Source organism: Taudactylus pleione, unplaced genomic scaffold (genome assembly GCF_031769625.1).
Source record: "Taudactylus pleione unplaced genomic scaffold, aTauple2 ptg000597l, whole genome shotgun sequence".
NCBI classification, from domain to species: domain Eukaryota; kingdom Metazoa; phylum Chordata; class Amphibia; order Anura; family Myobatrachidae; genus Taudactylus; species Taudactylus pleione.
In genome coordinates, this window is record NW_028284999.1 from 1,221,402 (window position 1) to 1,244,267 (window position 22,866).

The following is a 22,866-nucleotide window of genomic DNA, read 5'->3' on the forward strand; positions in this document are numbered from 1 at the left end:
GAGTGGCCTCTTCCTGGGTGACCCCAGGGTGGGAGGCCGACTTCTTCAGTTCACCCGGCACTGGTGGCAGACTACCACGGATTCTTGGGTGAGGGAACTGGTCTCTCTGGGGCACTCACTCTCCTTCCACAGAAGGCCTCCCCATCAATTCTTTTTGCACAGGGCTTCCAAAAAATGAGGACAAGGCTTTGGCTATTCAATATTTGGTACAATCCATGCTACAGGCAGGAGTCATTGTACCAGTCCCGATGTCCCAAAGAAGAACAGGGTATTATTCCAGGCTTTTTCTAGTTCAGAAGTCAAACGGTTCTTACCGTCCTATTCTCAATCTCTGGTCCCTGAACAAATTTCTCAGGGTACCCAGGTTCAGGATGGAAACCCTATGCTTGGTTATACTGGCTATGGAACCTGGGGTTTTATGGTGGTGTCTCTGGATAGCCAGGATGCATACCTGCATATTCCAATTACCTCAACCCACCAACGTTTTCTCAGGTTTGCTGTGTCACAACAGCATTTCCAGTTTCAGGGTCTACCGTTAGGCCTTGGGTGTTTACAAAGGTCATGGCGGTAATGGCAGCCCATCTGTGGCTGCAGGGGATCTACCTGTTACCATACCTGGACAACCTCTTATTGCTAGCAGGGTCTCCAGAGGTCTTTCACCACCACCTGCAGCTAACGATATTTGTGCTCCAGGTACACGGGTGGTTGGTCAACTAGAAGAAGTCCTCACTGATTCTGTTTTAAAGGACGCTTCATCTGGGAGCGCTGTTGGATTCACAACAGCAAAGGATATTTCTGACAGCAGAAAAGATTTTGACTTTGCAGATGTGAGTACGCCTTGCTACACTGAAGGACCATATCTTGGTCCTTTCAGTGTGGTTCCAGTGAAGGATTGCTCCTCTTCCTGACATCCGCACTTTTCTGCAGGGGGTCCTTCATATCCAGTCTCCCTTTGTCCCTCCTGTAGCTCCTTGGGATTTGGCTGTTGTCCTTAAGGCTCTCCAGAGCCTTCCATTTGAACCCCTGGGTGCAGTGGATCTCAAATGGCTTACTGCCAAGTCTGTTTTTCTTCTGGCCATTGCTTCCGCCAGAAGAGTTTCTGATTTAGGGGCTCTTTCTTGTCATTCCCCATTTCTAGTTTTTCACAGGGACAGGGCAGTGCTTCGAACTCGCCCTGGGTTCTTTCATAAGGTGGTCTCAAGTTTCCTTATTAATGAAGAAATTATTGTGCCGGCCTTTAATTCCACAGACCTCTCAGCAGGGGAGGCCTCACTGGATGTGGTATGTACCCTCAGAATTTATGTGGATCGTACCAGTTCTCTCCGGAAATCGGGCTCCTCGTTTGTTCTTTATGGTTTCCACAAGAGAGGATGGCCAGCCAATAAACAACTTTGGCTGGATGGCTTCACATGACTATCTCTGAGGCTTACATTCATGAGAGCCTTTCAGACCCGCCTTCTGTTACTGCTCATTCTACTCGGTCTGTGGGCCCTTCATAGGCAGCTCATCGTGGTGCCTCGGCTGTACAGCTTTGTAAGGTGGCCAAGTGGTCTTCTCTCGAGACCTTTTTGAGGTATTATGCCTTTGATACTTTTGCCACTCAGGATGCTTCCTTAGGGCGGCGGATTCTCCTTTCTGCACAGGAGCGTCCCCGCCCTTGAGGGTACTGCTTTGGGAATCCCCAAGGTTTCCTGTGGACCTTCTATAGCCCCTGAAGTAGAAAAGTAGAGATATTGTAAGAACTTTCCTTAGTTATCTCTTTTTCTACTAGGTCCATAGGGTCCACAGGGCACCCGCCCTGACACACCTGTGCTTCACATGGGCTTCGCTATGGTCACCGATTTTCCGTCTCCTTCTGTGTGAGAATGTGATTCTAGTGTGTTCAGACTTTCTTGTCTCTCTTTCATCCTCCTCCGGCCTTTGGCTTGCTACGTAACTGAGGAGCCTCCGGCCCGGGGGCGGGGTATAGAGGGAGGCCCCGTTGCATCCTGGGAGAAAAAATTTACCTGCATGGTGCCCGGGTATCTTCGTCATCCCCTATACCCCAAGGTTTCCTGTAGACCCTATGGACCTCGTAGAAAAAAAGATAACAAAGGTAAGTTCTTACCATATCTCTACTTTTTTCAAATATGATGCATGTAATGATCTATGTAGTTTGTGTCCATATTCTTTATAAATAATAGATCTAGGGGGTTTTCTATGTAGTCTTATTTGGGGAAATCTGTGTGATCTGATACGTGACACACAATACTCAACATGTGTGTTGGTGATCTGGTCAGTTATTCAACTGCTTGAGACTCTGTGATGCTAACTTTAGGGATCTTTCACAAAGGGGTTGTTTAACTTTAGATGAGGAACTTATTAGCTTGTATGTGTTGTGCTGCAACTTTAACTAAAGACATTGCCACCTCTTTCATAATTTGTTTTTGTGTTTTAGCCATGTTTTTACTTCATTCAGACAAGGTTATCAGTTTCCATTTCCCTTGGAGGTAGCAACAAACTGCTCCATGGATACACAAGTACCCAGTACAGACACATATAACACAATTACACATCGTCTTGATGATAGATATACATGGCTGAAAAGCACCCAATGCAGCCAGAAAAGAGATGTTTGTGGTTAAAGTTGCATGAGGCCGTGTACTAGCCATTAATATAGTGTCATCTAAGGCTGGAATATACTTACAAAGGTCAGTGCTTCAGCTAAGCTTTGTGGGGTGGGTGACTTTTGTACATTTTTCCCCTCAATTTTTTCCTGTAAACTTTAAATGCACATCCTGACCTGTCAGCGGCTTTTACTCACGTTTTCTACTGTATTATGCTCGCAAAAATCACTTGAGCTCATATGATTAACATGTAGTAGCTAATGTAGCCAAACCTTTCAGATGTCCTGTATACCGTATATTCACAATGAATTGTACAAGGCTAAATTCATAGAACCTGAAAGAAGTGATGACACATCCAGATATGTGCAAAATAAAGAATGCAAACACCCACTTAGAATATATCTATATTTCCCTTAAGAAACAAGTCCTACTTATAGTTCATGATTAGTAAATAAAGTTGCAGATGGTGAAATCCCCATAGCCATAGTGATATCAGCAATTCAAGTAGCATAACCCTGTTAGTGACCACGTTTGATGCAGTACTAGAACAGCTCTCCCCCTCTATGTTGTTGCTTTTGCTCTATTAGAAACTTAGGGGTCTATTTACAAAGCAGTGTTAGGAGACAGAGTGAAAAGTGATAAGGTGCCAGCCAATCAGCTCCCAACTGTCATTTTTCAAACACAGCCTGTGAGATGACAGTTAGGAGCTGATTGGCTGGCACCTTTTCACCTTTCTCTCTATCTCCTAGAGGTGCCCACACACATAGCGATGTTTTCCCGATCAGCCGATGTGTACGATTTCCCTTGAAACTCTCCCCGGCAGCTCTGCACAAGATTTGGTGTCCAATCTTCATACGATCTCTCCTGCAGTCAGACTGTCACAGTGCATCGTGTCCTAGATTGTCAGATCTGCCCTACTGCACGGCAGATCTGACGATGCGATGTGCGACCACCGGGGACGCGCATCGCATTGTGATCGTGAGTGGGGACTCACGATTTACTCAGGATTTGCCTATATTTTACACGATCTGTTGTTCCAATGTGTCGGAATCGGCCAGATCGGGTAAAATATCGCTATGTGTGTGGGCAGCTTAACACTGCTTAGTAAATAGACCCCTTAGTTTGGTTTACCTATGTGTTCATAACCATACACTGTTCATCCTCAGAAAATGACTGCGGAGACAACAGTGATGAGGACGGCTGCAGTCACTCTTGTTCTAGCAGCCAGTTCAAGTGCAACAATGGCCGCTGCATCCCAGAGCTCTGGACATGCGACGGAGACGATGACTGTGGTGAAAATAGTGATGAGACCCACGCTAACTGCACAAACCAAGGTAAGAATGGTGAATGCGACCGTTATTACTCCACATCTGCATGACTGTCTAATACTATCGCATGTGCTAAGCCAGTGGGGGGGGGCAATAAGGGCTATCGCCCCCCGTAACACACAGCCCCAGCTCCGCCCACCTACTGACCCTGACCTGTAAGCAGCAGCAGTGCCGCTCTGGGAAAGCAGGGGCTGGGCAAGATGTAAGCTGCGGGCGGAAGCCGAGACCTGGCTGGCCGCGCCAGTCTCGCAAGCAGGCCCGAGGCATCCAGCCGGCAAGAGAAGGAGGCGGAGTGACATGGGATTTGTAGTTTATCTTTTACAGCTTAGGCGCTAACCAGTGAAAGATAAACTACAAATCCCATGAGGCAATGCCAGCAGCATAAATAGTCACTCAGCACCCGTGGCTGCTACATTAGAGGCTGAGCACTGGGGAATGTCCCGTGGTTGGGGTGACCGTGACATGGGTGGACTGATGGAGGGAAAGTTCCTGATGAAGCCCCTGCAGCATGGCGCACTGCTCAGTAACCTACACTTTATGCATATCTAAGCAGTGCTGCTAATAGCCCCAGCATGGCTCCTATTGTGCTTGCAGGTGGAGTGAGGAACATATTTTATATATTGGGGATAAGGGGAGAGAGCGATGGGCATATATATATATAGGGGATAAGGGGAGAGAGCGATGGGCATATATATAGGGGATAAGGGGAGAGAGTGATGGGCATATATATAGGGGATAAGGGGAGAGAGCGATGGGCATATATATAGGGGATAAGGGGAGAGAGTGATGGGCATATATATAGGGGATAAGGGGAGAGAGTGATGGGCATATATATAGGGGATAAGGGGAGAGAGTGATGGGCATATATATAGGGGATAAGGGGAGAGAGCGATGGGCATATATATAGGGGATAAGGGGAGAGAGCGATGGGCATATATATAGGGGATAAGGGGAGAGAGTGATGGGCATATATATAGGGGATAAGGGGAGAGAGTGATGGGCATATATATAGGGGATAAGGGGAGAGAGTGATGGGCATATATATAGGGGATAAGGGGAGAGAGTGATGGGCATATATATAGGGGATAAGGGGAGAGAGCGATGGGCATATATATAGGGGATAAGGGGAGAGAGCGATGGGCATATATATAGGGGATAAGGGGAGAGAGCGATGGGCATATATATAGGGGATAAGGGGAGAGAGCGATGGGCATATATATAGGGGATAAGGGGAGAGAGTGATGGGCATATATATAGGGGATAAGGGGAGAGAGTGATGGGCATATATATAGGGGATAAGGGGAGAGAGTGATGGGCATATATATAGGGGATAAGGGGAGAGAGTGATGGGCATATATGTATAGGGGATAAGGGGAGAGAGTGATGGGCATATATATTGGGGATAAGGGGAGAGAGGGATGGGCATATATATTGGGGATAAGGGGAGAGAGGGATGGGCATATATATAGGGGATAAGGGGAGAGAGTGATGGGTATATATATATGGGATAAGGGGAGAGAGGGATGGGCATATATATAGGGGATAAGGGGAGAGAGTGATGGGCATATATATATGGGATAAGGGGAGAGAGTGATGGGCATATATATATGGGATAAGGGGAGAGAGTGATGGGCATATATATAGGGGATAAGGGGAGAGAGTGATGGGCATATATATAGGGGATAAGGGGAGAGAGTGATGGGCATATATATAGGGGATAAGGGGAGAGAGTGATGGGCATATATATATATATATATATATATATATATATATATGTGATAAGGGGAGAGAGTGATGGGCATATATGTATAGGGGATAAGGGGAGAGAGTGATGGGCATATATGTATAGGGGATAAGGGGAGAGAGTGATGGGCATATATATTGGGGATAAGGGGAGAGAGGGATGGGCATATATATTGGGGATAAGGGGAGAGAGGGATGGGCATATATATAGGGGATAAGGGGAGAGAGTGATGGGTATATATATATGGGATAAGGGGAGAGAGGGATGGGCATATATATAGGGGATAAGGGGAGAGAGTGATGGGCATATATATATGGGATAAGGGGAGAGAGTGATGGGCATATATATAGGGGATAAGGGGAGAGAGTGATGGGCATATATATAGGGGATAAGGGGAGAGAGTGATGGGCATATATATAGGGGATAAGGGGAGAGAGTGATGGGCATATATATATATATATATATATATATGTGATAAGGGGAGAGAGTGATGGGCATATATGTATAGGGGATAAGGGGAGAGAGTGATGGGCATATATATTGGGGATAAGGGGAGAGAGGGATGGGCATATATATAGGGGATAAGGGGAGAGAGTGATGGGTATATATATATGGGATAAGGGGAGAGAGGGATGGGCATATATATATATATATGGGATAAGGGGAGAGAGTGATGGGCATATATATAGGGGATAAGGGGAGAGAGTGATGGGCATATATATAGGGGATAAGGGGAGAGAGTGATGGGCATATATATAGGGGATAAGGGGAGAGAGTGATGGGCATATATATAGGGGATAAGGGGAGAGAGTGATGGGCATGTATATAGGGGATAAGGGGAGAGAGTGATGGGCATATATATAGGGGATAAGGGGAGAGAGTGATGGGCATATATATAGGGGATAAGGGGAGAGAGTGATGGGCATATATATAGGGGATAAGGGGAGAGAGTGATGGGCATATATATAGGGGATAAGGGGAGAGAGTGATGAGCATATATATAGGGGATAAGGGGAGAGAGTGATGGGCATATATATAGGGGATAAGGGGAGAGAGTGATGGGCATATATATAGGGGATAAGGGGAGAGAGTGATGGGCATATATATAGGGGATAAGGGGAGAGAGTGATGGGCATATATATATATATATATATATGTGATAAGGGGAGAGAGGGATGGGCATATATATAGGGGATAAGGGGAGAGAGTGATGGGCATATATATAGGGGATAAGGGGAGAGAGCGATGGGTATATATATAGGGGATAAGGGGAGAGAGTGATGGGCATATATATATATATGTGATAAGGGGAGAGAGGGATGGGCATATATATATATAGGGGATAAGGGGAGAGAGTGATGGGCATATATATAGGGGATAAGGGGAGAGAGCGATGGGTATATATATAGGGGATAAGGGGAGAGAGTGATGGGCATATATATATGGGATAAGGGGAGAGAGTGATGGGCATATATATAGGGGATAAGGGGAGAGAGTGATGGGCATATATATAGGGAATAAGGGGAGAGAGTGATGGGCATATATATAGGGGATAAGGGGAGAGAGTGATGGGCATATATATAGGGGATAAGGGGAGAGAGTGATGGGCATATATATAGGGGATAAGGGGAGAGAGTGATGGGCATATATATAGGGGATAAGGGGAGAGAGTGATGGGCATATATATAGGGGATAAGGGGAGAGAGTGATGGGCATATATATAGGGGATAAGGGGAGAGAGTGATGGGCATATATATATATATATATATATGTGATAAGGGGAGAGAGTGATGGGCATATATGTATAGGGGATAAGGGGATAGAGTGATGGGCATATATATTGGGGATAAGGGGAGAGAGGGATGGGCATATATATAGGGGATAAGGGGAGAGAGTGATGGGCATATATATATGGGATAAGGGGAGAGAGTGATGGGCATATATATAGGGGATAAGGGGAGAGAGTGATGGGCATATATATAGGGGATAAGGGGAGAGAGTGATGGGCATATATATAGGGGATAAGGGGAGAGAGTGATGGGCATATATATAGGGGATAAGGGGAGAGAGTGATGGGCATATATATAGGGGATAAGGGGAGAGAGTGATGGGCATATATATAGGGGATAAGGGGAGAGAGTGATGGGCATATATATAGGGGATAAGGGGAGAGAGTGATGGGCATATATATAGGGGATAAGGGGAGAGAGTGATGGGCATATATATAGGGGATAAGGGGAGAGAGTGATGGGCATATATATAGGGGATAAGGGGAGAGAGTGATGGGCATATATATAGGGGATAAGGGGAGAGAGTGATGGGCATATATATAGGGGATAAGGGGAGAGAGTGATGGGCATATATATAGGGGATAAGGGGAGAGAGTGATGGGCATATATATAGGGGATAAGGGGAGAGAGTGATGGGCATATATATAGGGGATAAGGGGAGAGAGTGATGGGCATATATATAGGGGATAAGGGGAGAGAGTGATGGGCATATATATAGGGGATAAGGGGAGAGAGTGATGGGCATATATATAGGGGATAAGGGGAGAGAGTGATGGGCATATATATAGGGGATAAGGGGAGAGAGCGATGGGCATATATATAGGGGATAAGGGGAGAGAGTGATGGGCATATATATAGGGGATAAGGGGAGAGAGTGATGGGCATATATATATATATATATATATATGTGATAAGGGGAGAGAGTGATGGGCATATATGTATAGGGGATAAGGGGAGAGAGTGATGGGCATATATATTGGGGACAAGGGGAGAGAGGGATGGGCATATATATAGGGGATAAGGGGAGAGAGTGATGGGTATATATATATGGGATAAGGGGAGAGAGGGATGGGCATATATATATATATGGGATAAGGGGAGAGAGTGATGGGCATATATATAGGGGATAAGGGGAGAGAGTGATGGGCATATATATAGGGGATAAGGGGAGAGAGTGATGGGCATATATATAGGGGATAAGGGGAGAGAGTGATGGGCATATATATAGGGGATAAGGGGAGAGAGTGATGGGCATATATATAGGGGATAAGGGGAGAGAGTGATGGGCATATATATAGGGGATAAGGGGAGAGAGTGATGGGCATATATATAGGGGATAAGGGGAGAGAGTGATGGGCATATATATAGGGGATAAGGGGAGAGAGTGATGGGCATATATATAGGGGATAAGGGGAGAGAGTGATGGGCATATATATAGGGGATAAGGGGAGAGAGTGATGGGCATATATATAGGGGATAAGGGGAGAGAGTGATGGGCATATATATAGGGGATAAGGGGAGAGAGTGATGGGCATATATATAGGGGATAAGGGGAGAGAGTGATGGGCATATATATAGGGGATAAGGGGAGAGAGTGATGGGCATATATATAGGGGATAAGGGGAGAGAGTGATGGGCATATATATATATATGTGATAAGGGGAGAGAGGGATGGGCATATATATAGGGGATAAGGGGAGAGAGTGATGGGCATATATATATAGGGGATAAGGGGAGAGAGTGATGGGTATATATATAGGGGATAAGGGGAGAGAGTGATGGGCATATATATATATATGTGATAAGGGGAGAGAGGAATGGGCATATATATAGGGGATAAGGGGAGAGAGTGATGGGCATATATATAGGGGATAAGGGGAGAGAGCGATGGGTATATATATAGGGGATAAGGGGAGAGAGTGATGGGCATATATATATGGGATAAGGGGAGAGAGTGATGGGCATATATATAGGGGATAAGGGGAGAGAGTGATGGGCATATATATAGGGAATAAGGGGAGAGAGTGATGGGCATATATATAGGGGATAAGGGGAGAGAGTGATGGGCATATATATAGGGGATAAGGGGAGAGAGTGATGGGCATATATATAGGGGATAAGGGGAGAGAGTGATGGGCATATATATAGGGGATAAGGGGAGAGAGTGATGGGCATATATATAGGGGATAAGGGGAGAGAGTGATGGGCATATATATAGGGGATAAGGGGAGAGAGTGATGGGCATATATATATATATATATATATATATATATATATATGTGATAAGGGGAGAGAGTGATGGGCATATATGTATAGGGGATAAGGGGAGAGAGTGATGGGCATATATATTGGGGATAAGGGGAGAGAGGGATGGGCATATATATAGGGGATAAGGGGAGAGAGTGATGGGCATATATATATGGGATATGGGGAGAGAGTGATGGGCATATATATAGGGGATAAGGGGAGAGAGTGATGGGCATATATATAGGGGATAAGGGGAGAGAGTGATGGGCATATATATAGGGGATAAGGGGAGAGAGTGATGGGCATATATATAGGGGATACGGGGAGAGAGTGATGGGCATATATATAGGGGATAAGGGGAGAGAGTGATGGGCATATATATAGGGGATAAGGGGAGAGACTGATGGGCATATATATAGGGGATAAGGGGAGAGAGTGATGGGCATATATATAGGGGATAAGGGGAGAGAGTGATGGGCATATATATAGGGGATAAGGGGAGAGAGTGATGGGCATATATATAGGGGATAAGGGGAGAGAGTGATGGGCATATATATAGGGGATAAGGGGAGAGAGTGATGGGCATATATATAGGGGATAAGGGGAGAGAGTGATGGGCATATATATAGGGGATAAGGGGAGAGAGTGATGGGCATATATATATGGGATAAGGGGAGAGAGTGATGGGCATATATATAGGGGATAAGGGGAGAGAGTGATGGGCATATATATAGGGGATAAGGGGAGAGAGCGATGGGCATATATATAGGGGATAAGGGGAGAGAGTGATGGGCATATATATAGGGGATAAGGGGAGAGAGTGATGGGCATATATATATATATATATATATATATATATGTGATAAGGGGAGAGAGTGATGGGCATATATGTATAGGGGATAAGGGGAGAGAGTGATGGGCATATATATTGGGGATAAGGGGAGAGAGGGATGGGCATATATATAGGGGATAAGGGGAGAGAGTGATGGGTATATATATATGGGATAAGGGGAGAGAGGGATGGGCATATATATATATGGGATAAGGGGAGAGAGTGATGGGCATATATATAGGGGATAAGGGGAGAGAGTGATGGGCATATATATAGGGGATAAGGGGAGAGAGTGATGGGCATATATATAGGGGATAAGGGGAGAGAGTGATGGGCATATATATAGGGGATAAGGGGAGAGAGTGATGGGCATATATATAGGGGATAAGGGGAGAGAGTGATGGGCATATATATAGGGGATAAGGGGAGAGAGTGATGGGCATATATATAGGGGATAAGGGGAGAGAGTGATGGGCATATATATAGGGGATAAGGGGAGAGAGTGATGGGCATATATATAGGGGATAAGGGGAGAGAGTGATGGGCATATATATAGGGGATAAGGGGAGAGAGTGATGGGCATATATATAGGGGATAAGGGGAGAGAGTGATGGGCATATATATAGGGGATAAGGGGAGAGAGTGATGGGCATATATATAGGGGATAAGGGGAGAGAGTGATGGGCATATATATAGGGGATAAGGGGAGAGAGTGATGGGCATATATATAGGGGATAAGGGGAGAGAGTGATGGGCATATATATATATATATGTGATAAGGGGAGAGAGTGATGGGCATATATATAGGGGATAAGGGGAGAGAGCGATGGGTATATATATAGGGGATAAGGGGAGAGAGTGATGGGCATATATATATGGGATAAGGGGAGAGAGTGATGGGCATATATATAGGGGATAAGGGGAGAGAGTGATGGGCATATATATATGGTATAAGGGGAGAGAGTGATGGGCATATATATAGGGGATAAGGGGAGAGAGTGATGGGCATATATATAGGGGATAAGGGGAGAGAGTGATGGGCATATATATAGGGGATAAGGGGAGAGAGTGATGGGCATATATATAGGGGATAAGGGGAGAGAGTGATGGGCATATATATAGGGGATAAGGGGAGAGAGTGATGGGCATATATATAGGGGATAAGGGGAGAGAGTGATGGGCATATATATATATATATATATATATGTGATAAGGGGAGAGAGTGATGGGCATATATGTATAGGGGATAAGGGGAGAGAGTGATGGGCATATATATTGGGGATAAGGGGAGAGAGGGATGGGCATATATATATGGGATAAGGGGAGAGAGTGATGGGCATATATATAGGGGATAAGGGGAGAGAGTGATGGGCATATATATAGGGGATAAGGGGAGAGAGTGATGGGCATATATATAGGGGATAAGGGGAGAGAGTGATGGGCATATATATAGGGGATAAGGGGAGAGAGCGATGGGTATATATATATATGGGATAAGGGGAGAGAGGGATGGGCATATATATATGGGATAAGGGGAGAGAGTGATGGGCATATATATAGGGGATAAGGGGAGAGAGTGATGGGCATATATATAGGGGATAAGGGGAGAGAGTGATGGGCATATATATAGGGGATAAGGGGAGAGAGTGATGGGCATATATATAGGGGATAAGGGGAGAGAGTGATGGGCATATATATAGGGGATAAGGGGAGAGAGTGATGGGCATATATATAGGGGATAAGGGGAGAGAGTGATGGGCATATATATTGGGGATAAGGGGAGAGAGGGATGGGCATATATATAGGGGATAAGGGGAGAGAGTGATGGGCATATATATATGGGATAAGGGGAGAGAGTGATGGGCATATATATAGGGGATAAGGGGAGAGAGTGATGGGCATATATATAGGGGATAAGGGGAGAGAGTGATGGGCATATATATAGGGGATAAGGGGAGAGAGTGATGGGCATATATATAGGGGATAAGGGGAGAGAGTGATGGACATATATATAGGGGATAAGGGGAGAGAGTGATGGGCATATATATAGGGGATAAGGGGAGAGAGTGATGGGCATATATATAGGGGATAAGGGGAGAGAGTGATGGGCATATATATAGGGGATAAGGGGAGAGAGTGATGGGCATATATATAGGGGATAAGGGGAGAGAGTGATGGGCATATATATAGGGGATAAGGGGAGAGAGGGATGGGCATACATATAGGGGATAAGGGGAGAGAGTGATGGGCATATATATAGGGGATAAGGGGAGAGAGTGATGGGCATATATATATATATATGATAAGGGGAGAGAGTGATGGGCATATATGTATAGGGGATAAGGGGAGAGAGTGATGGGCATATATATAGGGGATAAGGGGAGAGAGTGATGGGCATATATATATATATATATATATATGTGATAAGGGGAGAGAGTGATGGGCATATATGTATAGGGGATAAAGGGAGAGAGTGATGGGCATATATATATGTGATAAGGGGAGAGAGTGATGGGCATATATATAGGGGATAAGGGGAGAGAGTGATGGGCATATATATATATGTGATAAGGGGAGAGAGTGATGGGCATATATATAGGGGATAAAGGGAGAGAGTGATGGGCATATATATATATATATATATGGGATTAGGGGAGAGAGTGATGGGCATATATATAGGGGATAAAGGGAGAGAGTGATGGGTATATGTATATGGGATAAGGGGAGAGAGTGATGGGCATATATATAGGGGATAAAGGGAGAGAGTGATGGGTATATGTATATGGGATAAGGGGAGAGAGTGATGGGCATATATATAGGGGATAAAGGGAGAGAGTGATGGGCATATATATATATATATATATATATATATATATATATATATATGGGATAAGGGGAGAGAGTGATGGGCATATATATAGGGGATAAGGGGAGAGAGTGATGGGCATATATATAGGGGATAAGGGGAGAGAGTGATGGGCATATATATATATATATATATATATATATATATAGGGGATAAAGGGAGAGAGTGATGGGCATATATATAGGGGTGTTCTGAGTTAATTTTTAAAAATTCTTTTGCTGATTTGTCCTTTGGGGGGTTGTCCCAAGTTTCTGTGTTGTTTCCCCATGTTTGCACCCCATTGCTCTGGACTGAACTTAACAATAATTGAGGGAACTATGAATAGATTCTTCGTATATTCGCACACAGATTGTTATACACACTGTTTGATTTAATTCTTATGTACACTGTATGTTTACAAATAAGGTTTTGTACAGGATGCTTATGATTAAAGGCTGATTAATAGAATATTTATATATTTTAATAAACAAGGTACTCGTATTTTACTATATGTATCTGTGATTAATTTACACCACTATAGCGCTGCTTATATTTTCTTTTGTGTTTTTAATATGTACAAATGTCGCACATCACATTGATCAGTGCAGCCTAGCGGAGTCGTTTTGTCTCTCCCAGTTCTTTTAGTTATGTGAATAAGATGCAGACTAAGAGCGACACTAGGATTGGCTGAGCCGTCTGGGACCTGGCGCAACTAGAGCAATCGTGTATGAGGACACATCTGTACTGCACATGTCTCATACATTCATGCATACATACATACAGGAGCGGCTGGACAGTTTATGTACATACAGAGCCCTGGAAGATGGCTGGGCAGCAGGAGCGTTGGGGAAGGGAGAGCAGTTAGTGTGGCCAGGACTGATCGAGATTGAGTCAGGGTCCAGCTTAATGTGATCGGTCATTTACCCTCCATGATCCGCTCTGACTGGGGGAAATCAGACGGAGCTACTCACTGTAAGAGAGGGCCTCAGTCAGAGCGGATCATGGAGGGTAAATGAGAGATCAGGATAAGCTGGACCCTGACTCAATCTCAATCAGTCCTGGCCACACTAACTGCTCTCCCTTCCTCAACGCTCCTGCTGCCCAGACATCTTCCAGGGCTCTGCGTCTGGACTGTGATCCTTTGCCTAACGTTCTGTTCCAGCATGTTCACCCCTCGCACGTCTGCTGTTTGTGCATGTCGGGAATGTATTATGTCACACACATGGCTTCCATCCAGCTCATTGTATTCTCTCTTCTTTCCCCCAGCACCCAGCCTGAGCTCCCTCCGTCAGAGGTACACGGACTCGCCGCACCCCGCGCTGGGATCACAGAGGTTGGTAGAGGGCTATGCAATAACCCAAAGTGAGACCAGTCCCTTATCGGCCCAGCAAAGTTTCTCTCCACCGAATGCGCAGCCTCTCTCACGGACAGTCTTTCAGCTCCGAGCATTATCCTTCCAGCTCATCTTCCAGTGCATCCTCCACATGTCCTCCCTTTTCCTCCCCGCCACCACAAATCCTGCTGGGTCACTCCCCCATCCTGTCAACTATCACCACTACACTACTTACTATCTGCAGATGGACTCTCTTCCTGACCTGTCCCTTCCAGATGTCACCTCTGGGATTCCCGGTCGCTCTCCCAGTGTTGGGTATTTCTGCATGAGTCTGTCTTTGCTTCTCCACCTGCTGTGATAGTCTGAGCACAGCAGCTCTCGGAGTGATGTGATGGGTTGGTGTGTTTCTCAGGGTAACTGCATGCCGCTCTGCTTTCATGTTCTTCTGTCCTAACGTTCCTGCTCAGGATGGAGGCTTAGGGCTGCTCTCCTGTGTCCTAACGTTCCTGCTCAGGGTGGAGGCTTAGGGCTGCTCTCCTGTGTCCTAACGTTCCTGCTCAGGGTGGAGGCTTAGTGCTGCTCTCCTGTGTCCTTACGTTCCTGCTCAGGGTGGAGGCTTCGTGCTGCTCTCCTGTGTCCTAATGTTCCTGCTCAGGGTGGAGGCTTAGTGCTGCTCTCCTGTGTCCTAAAGTTCCTGCTCAGGGTGGAGGCTTAGTGCTGCTCTCCTGTGTCCTAACGTTCCTGCTCAGGGTAGATGCTTAGTGCTGCTCTCCTGTGTCCTAACGTTCCTGCTCAGGGTGGAGGCTTAGTGCTGCTCTCCTGTGTCCTAAGGTTCCTGCTCAGGGTGGAGGCTTAGGACCTCATTCAGAGTCGGTCGTTGCGGCCGCACGGTCGTACGCCACCGATGTTCGCTAAACTGTGCATGCGTAAAGTTCGCAATGCGCGTGCGCAAACTAGCTGTTACGATCAGAAATTTCTCTCTCCTTGAACACAGCCAGGTCGTTAGTTTGAGTGACAGAATGAACCGTTTGTGGGTGGTAACAGGGGAAGGTGCTTGAAAACGGGGGAGTGGAGATCCGAACGCAGGCGTGCCTAATTATGCGAACGGCGTTTAATAGGAGTACATAATTAACAAAGTAGTGTCATGGCACATGTGACATGGGAGGTTTTTACACTGACTTGATCGTAGTGCTTAAGAGAGGGTATGGTCAACCTTAAGCTCTACGACCAGCTCCGATGGTTCCCGATGCTCGCGATTAATCCTTATATCCCAGGAGATGACGTGTGTTGTGATCGAGAAGGGGGCGTTATTTAGTCTTACGGACGCTTCTTACACTCGGTCGTTCAACTAACGATCTCATTTTAGGACCGCAACATGTGATCGCTTAATTTGCATATCCGGCCCCTTTCCCCTACTACCGTGCGGCCGCAACGACCGACTCTGAATGAGGTCCATAGTGCTGCTGTCCTGTGTCCTAACGTTCCTGCTCAGGGTGGAGGCTTCGTGCTGCTCTCCTGTGTCCTTACGATCCTGCTCTGGGTGGAGGCTTAGTGCTGCTCTCCTGTGTCCTAACGTTCCTGCTGAGGGTGGAGGCTTAGTGCTGCTTTATTGTGTCCTAACGTTCCTGCTCAGGGTGGAGGCTTAGTGCTGCTATATTGTGTCCTAACGTTCCTGCTCAGGGTGGAGGCTTAGTGCTGCTCTCCTGTGTACTAACGTTCCTGCTCTGGGTGGAGGCTTAGGCCCTGATTTAGACCCACTCGCGAGCGGCTGTCCACTCACAAGTGGGTCTATGGTCTGCACTGCGCATGCGCATGACGGAGGGAGCTCCGTCGTGCGCATGCGCGAGACGCGACGAGCGAAGGACTTTCCTTCGCTCGTAGTGTCTGATCAAAGGGGGCGTGCTCTTGATGTTGATTGACAGCACGCCCCCTTTGGTGGGCGTGCCGGGGGCGTGCCTGCCAGACGGAGGCGTTCCCAAGGGAACGCCTACCGTCAGAAGCCGGCCCCACTGACATCACTAGTGATGTCAGTGGGAGTGATTTTGGCTCTGATAGAGCCAAAATCACTCCTGGCCTTGCGGTTGAGAAACTCAACCGCAGGCTTCTGCTCGCAGTGGCGATGGTCGCGATGATCAAGACTATCGCGACCATCATCCTGCACGCTCGTATATGCTGTGGGTGGTGACCCACAGCTATACGAGTGTCCAGGAGGATGCTCCATATTTATGGAGGTGGGCCCTGATTCAGAGCGAGCGCTCTGGTCAGAGCGTCCGGCTGAATCAGGGCCTTAGTGCTGCTCTCCTGTATCCTAACGTTCCTGCTCAGGGTGGAGGCTTAGTGCTGCTCTCATGTGTCCTAACGTTCCTGCTCAGGGTGGAGGCTTAGTGCTGCTCTCCTGTGTCCTAACGTTCCTGCTCAGGTTGGAGGCTTAGTGCTGCTCTCCTGTGTCCTAACGTTCCTGCTCAGGGTGGAGGCTTAGTGCTGCTATATTGTGTCCTAACGTTTCTGCTCAGGGTGGAGGCTTAGTGCTGGTATATTGTGTCCTAACGTTCCTGCTCAGGGTGGAGGCTTAGTGCTGCTCTCCTTTGTCCTAACGCTCCTGCTCAGGTTGGAGGCTTAGTGCTGCTCTCCTGTGTCCTAACGTTCCTGCTCAGGGTGGAGGCTTAGTGCTGCTCTCCTGTGTCCTAACGTTCCTGCTCAGGGTGGAGGCTTAGTGCTGCTCTCCTGTGTCCTAACGTTCCTGCTCAGGGTGGAGCCACGGTGGTCTTATGTTACGGCATAGTGCGTATGGTACAGTTCTGTTATCAGCCAGAATCAGGGCCGGATTTCCCGCTAGACATCCTAGGCGCTCGCCTAGGGCCCGGCAGGACCCAAGGGACCCGTGGACGGGCCCCTTTGCCCGAAGAAATTAGCGATCACTCAGTGCTCCCAGAGGAGCACTGCGCGAGTACCGCGTGACGTCATGACATCACGCGGTCGTCACGTGGTCCCGCTTCCAGTCCCAGAGAGCCCCGCACTGAGCTCTCTCGGAGGGACTGTGTTCGCGCCCACCTGGGGAAAGGAGAATGTGCTCCGTCCCCAGGTCACTTTGTCCGCGGCCCACCGCCCTGTGGCTCCCATCCATCATCCGCCCTAGCAGCCACTCTACCAGCCAGCCTTCCAGGCCCACCGCTGCCCACCAGCAGTAACCAGCAGTGCAGCAACCAGCAAGGCTAGGTAGGGACCTGCTGCAATGATCTAACTCACTCTCTCTCTCTCTATATATATAGATATCTATATATAGATAGAACTATATATATATATATATACATATATATATATATACTGTGTGTGTGTGTATATATATATATATATATATATATATATATATACACTGTATGTATATACAGTCAGGTGCATAAATATTGGGACATTGATAGAATTTTCATATTTTGGCCTCTATTCACCACCACAATGGCTTTGAAATGAAACAAACAAGATTTGCTTTAACTGCAGATTTTCTGATTTAATTTGAGGGTAATTACATCCAAATCAGGTGAACGGTGTAGAAATTACAACGGTTTCTATATGTGCCTCCCACTTTTTAAGGGGCCAAAAGTAATGGGATTATCAACTCAAAAGCTATTTCATGGACAGGTGTGGGCTATTCTCTCGTTATTTCATTATCAATTAAGCAGGTGAAAGGTCTGGAGTTGATTCTAGGTGTAACATTTGCATTTGGAATCAGTTGCTGCCGACTCTCAATATGAGATCCAAAGAGATGTCACTATCAGTGAAGCAAGCCATCATTAGGCTGAAAAATCAAAACAAACCCATCAGAGAGATAGCAAAAACATTAGGTGTGGCCAAATCAACTGTTTGGAACATTCTTAAAAAGAAAGAACGCACCAGAGACCTCAGCAACACCAAAAGACCTGGAAGACCACAGAAAACAATTGTGGTGGATGACAGAAGAATTATTTCCCTGGTGAAGAAAAACCCATTCACAGCAGTTGGCCAAATCAAGAACACTCTCCAGGAGGTAGGTGTATATGTGTCAAAGTCAACAATCAAGAGAAGACTTCACAAGAGTGAATATAGAGGGTTCACCACAATGTGTAAACAAGATGTAAACCATTGGTGAGCCTCAAAAACAGGAAGACCAGATTAGAGTTTGCCAAATAACATCTAAAAAGCCATTACAGTTCTGGAACAACATCCTATGGACAGATGAGACAAAGATCAACTTGTACCAGAGTGATGAGAAGAGAAGAGTATGGAGAAGGAAAGGAACTGCTCATGAGCCAAAACATACCACCTCATCAGTGAAGCATGGTGGTGGTAGTGTCATGGCGTGGGCATGTATGGCTGCCAATGGAACTGGTTCCCTTGTATTTATTGATGATGTGACTGCTGACAAAAGCAGCAGAATGAATTCTGAAGTGTTTCGGGCAATATTATATGCTCATATTCAGTCAAATGCTTCAGAACTCATTGGAAGGCGCTTCACAGTGCAGATGGACAATGACCCGAAGCATACTGCAAAAGCAACCAAAGAGTTTTTTAAGGCTAAAAAGTGGAATGTTATGCAATGGCCAAGTCAATCCCCTGACCTGAATCCGATTGAGCATGCATTTCACTTGATGAAAACAAAACTGAAGGGAAAATGTCCCAAGAACAAGCACGAACTGAAGACATTTGCAGTAGGGGCCTGGCAGAGCATCACCAGGGATTAAACCAAGCGTCTGGTGATGTCTATGCGTTCCAGACTTCAGGCTGTAATTGCCTGATAAGGATTTGCAACAAAGTATTAAAAAGTGAAAGTTAGATTTAGGATTGTTTAGTTTGTCCCATTACTTTTGGCCCCTTAAAAAGTGGGAGGCACATATAGAAACCGTTGTAATTCCTACACCGTTCACCTGATTTGGATGTAATTACCCTCAAATTAAATCTGAATGTCTGCAGGTAAATCACATCTTGTTTGTTTCATTTCAAAGCCATTGTGGTGGTGAATAGAGGCCAAAATATGAAAATTCTGTCAATGTCTATAGATATACAGTATCTATATACAGTGTATATATATATATATATATCTCTATAGATAGATATCTATAGATATATACAGTATATCTATATAGATATATCTATATAGATATCTATGTATATATATATATATATATATATATATATATAGTGCATATGATATGAAAATGTGTTTCTTAATGGGAATATATATATATATATATACACATATATTCTCATCTAGTGACATTGTAAAAACTGTACATATAACCTGTAGGTGTCACTAGGTCAAGACTTGACCTAGTGACACCTACTGGATATATGCACAGTTTTTTCAATGTCACTCTATATATATATATAGATATAGATATATCTTAGGTGCCCTCATCGGGGTATGTACACCCAACATAGAAGGGCGCCGCACCCTGCCCTATTTCTGAAGGGCAGAAAGCACCCTGCCCTCCAGTGCGGCGCCCCGCTGAGGCAGCCTGTGGGTTCTATCTCCACCCGTGGGTCGCAGTGTTCCGCGGGTGGTCAAAATGGAGGCGCAGCGTGCACCGCCGGTGAATGGCACCTGGCATCCATTCAAAGTGACCGCAGTGCTTGAGGGCTTCCCGGCATGTCCGTAAGTGCAGGGCACGCCCCCCAGATATGACGAAAAGGAGACGAGTCATAAAGACAAGCCCCCTTTTCGGGTGCGCACAGAAGTGCCCTATCTCTAGGTCCGGCGCCCTGCCTGCTGCCAGACCTAGAGTGAACACTATATATATATATTAGGGGTGAGCGGGTTCGGATTTCTGAAATCCGAGCCCCCCCGATCCGAGGCCGATCCGAGTCAGGCTCGACTTTTCCCGCCTGACTCGGATCTGAAATCGAGGCAAAACGTCATCATCCCGCCTTCCGGGTCTCGCGGGTTTTGGATCCTATATAAGGTACCCGCGTCTGCACCATTTTCTCTACTCGGCTGTGGACAGTGAAGAGGGAGGGTGGGAGTTAGGGCTGGCTGGGCTGTGTAGTGTAGTGTAGTGCAGTGTAGCGCAGTGTAGTGTTGTGCTGCGCTGTGCTGCTGTTGTCCATAGGGGCTGTGTTCACTCCTCCAAAGTCCATTGGGGCTGGCTGGACTGTGTTGTGCAGTCAGTTGTCCATAGGGGCTGTGTCCACTCCAAAGTCCTGTGCAGTGTCCCAGTCCTGTGTAGTGTTGTCCAGGGGGTGCTCTGTCCATCAGGGGTGCTCCCCCCAAGTGCAAAAAAAATAAATATTTTTTCTGTGTTTGTGAATTGTGTGCACTGTGGCTGCACGTGCATCAACAAAGGAGCAGCGCCAAGCGTGCCCATAAGCGCCTGTGTCCCATAAGTAAAGGGCCGGCTGGCTTGTCCGTTAAAGGGTGCTGTAACCCCCAAAGTACACTCCTAACAAAATAAAAAATATTTTCTGTGTTTGTGAATTGTGTGCACTGTGGCTGCACGTGCATCAACAAAGGAGCAGCGCCAAGCGTGCGCCTGTGTCCCATAAGTAAAGGGCCGGCTGGCTCATTTCTTACAGGGTGGTGTAACCCACAAAGTGCACTAGTCTCCAACAAAAATAAAAACTTATTTTCTGTGTTTGTGTGCGCCTTAGCCGCACGTATATATCAATATAACATAAATGGAGGACCAAACTTTCTCCGATAAAAATAAAATAGGGAAAGATCAAGAACCACTTCCTCCTAGTGCTGAAGCTGCTGCCACTAGTCATGACATAGACGATAACATGCCATCAACGTCGTCTGCCAAGGCCGATGCCCAATGTCATAGTAGAGGGCACATACAATCCCAAATGACAAAGTTCAGGAAAATGACCTTAAAAAAAACATTTAAATCATCTGAAGAGAAACATAAACTTGCAAATATACCATTTACGACATGGAGTGGCAAGGAACGGCTAAGGTCGATCCCTAGTATGTTCATGACTAGTGGTTCAGCTTCACATGACGATGGAAGCCCTCCTCCCACTAAAAAAATCAAAAGAGTTAAGCTGGCAAAAGCACAGTGAAGAACTGTGTGTTCTAAGAAGATATCACAAATCCCCAAGGAGAGTCCAAGTGTGGTGGTGGTTGCGATGCCTGACTTTCCCAGCACTGGACGGGAAGAGGTGGCTCTTTCCACCATTTGCACGCCCCCTGCAAGTGCTGAAAGGAGCACCCACAGTCCACTTGGTGATATGCAAATTGAAGACCAAACATTCCAACAACTGTCTTGCCATATGTACCATATGTAAAGGTGAAATAAGTAGGGGTAGGTACCTTAACCACCTAGGAACATTCTCCCTTATACGGCACCTGCAGCGCGTTCATAAAAAGTTACTGTCAAGTTCAGAAACTTTGGCTAAGACCGTAAGCAGTCCAGGGACACCTAAATCCCGTTGTCCTGTTGTATCCAAGCGCCTGCAAACCACACCGTCAACTCCCTCCTCGTCAGTTTCGGTAGTAGTCCTGCAGGCCATGTCACTGGCATGACTGACTCTCCTATCCGGGTTTCCTCCGGAGGATCCTGCATTGCTACGCCTACTGCTGCCACTGCTGCTGTTGCTTCTGCTGGGAGTCGTTCATCATCCCAGAGAGGAAGTAGGAACACCACTACTTTTACTAAACAATTGACCCTCCAACAGTCCTTAGCGAGGAGGATGAAGTACGACAGCAGTCATCCTGAAGCAAAACGTATAACTGAGGCCTTGACTGCTATGTTGGTGTTAGACGTGCGTCCGGTATCCGCCATTAGTGCAGTGGGATTTAGACGATTGATGGAGGTAGTGTGTCCCCGGTTCCAAATCCCGTCTAGATTCCACTTCACTAGGTAGGCGATACAGAGACTGTACAGAAGCGTCAGAAAAAGTGTCCTCAGTGTCCTGAAAAATGCGGTTGTACCCAATGTCCACTTAACCACGCACATGTGGACAAGTGGAAGAGGGCAGACTAAGGACTATATGACTGTGACAGCCCACTGGGTAGATGTATCACCTTATGCAGCAACAGTAGCAGCGTCACCAGTAGCAGCATCTCAGAAACGCCAGCTCGTTCCAAGGCAGGCTACGCTGTGTATCACCGGTTTCAGTAAGAGGCACACCGCCGACAACCTCTTCGAGAAACTTAGGGAAATCATCGC

General features: G+C 46.3%; 1 protein-coding gene across 1 annotated transcript in view; it reads left to right on the plus strand.

Annotated features, from left to right (window-relative positions):
* Window positions 1–22,866, plus strand: part of LOC148480777 (low-density lipoprotein receptor-related protein 1-like) — a 363,634-nt gene that overhangs the window by 296,030 nt on the left and 44,738 nt on the right. Inside the window, exons 20-21 of the mRNA XM_088453863.1 lie at window positions 3,773–3,940; window positions 14,659–14,725. Of these exons, the coding sequence (XP_088309989.1) occupies window positions 3,773–3,940; window positions 14,659–14,725 (235 nt within the window). The remainder of the gene's footprint in view (window positions 1–3,772; window positions 3,941–14,658; window positions 14,726–22,866) is intronic.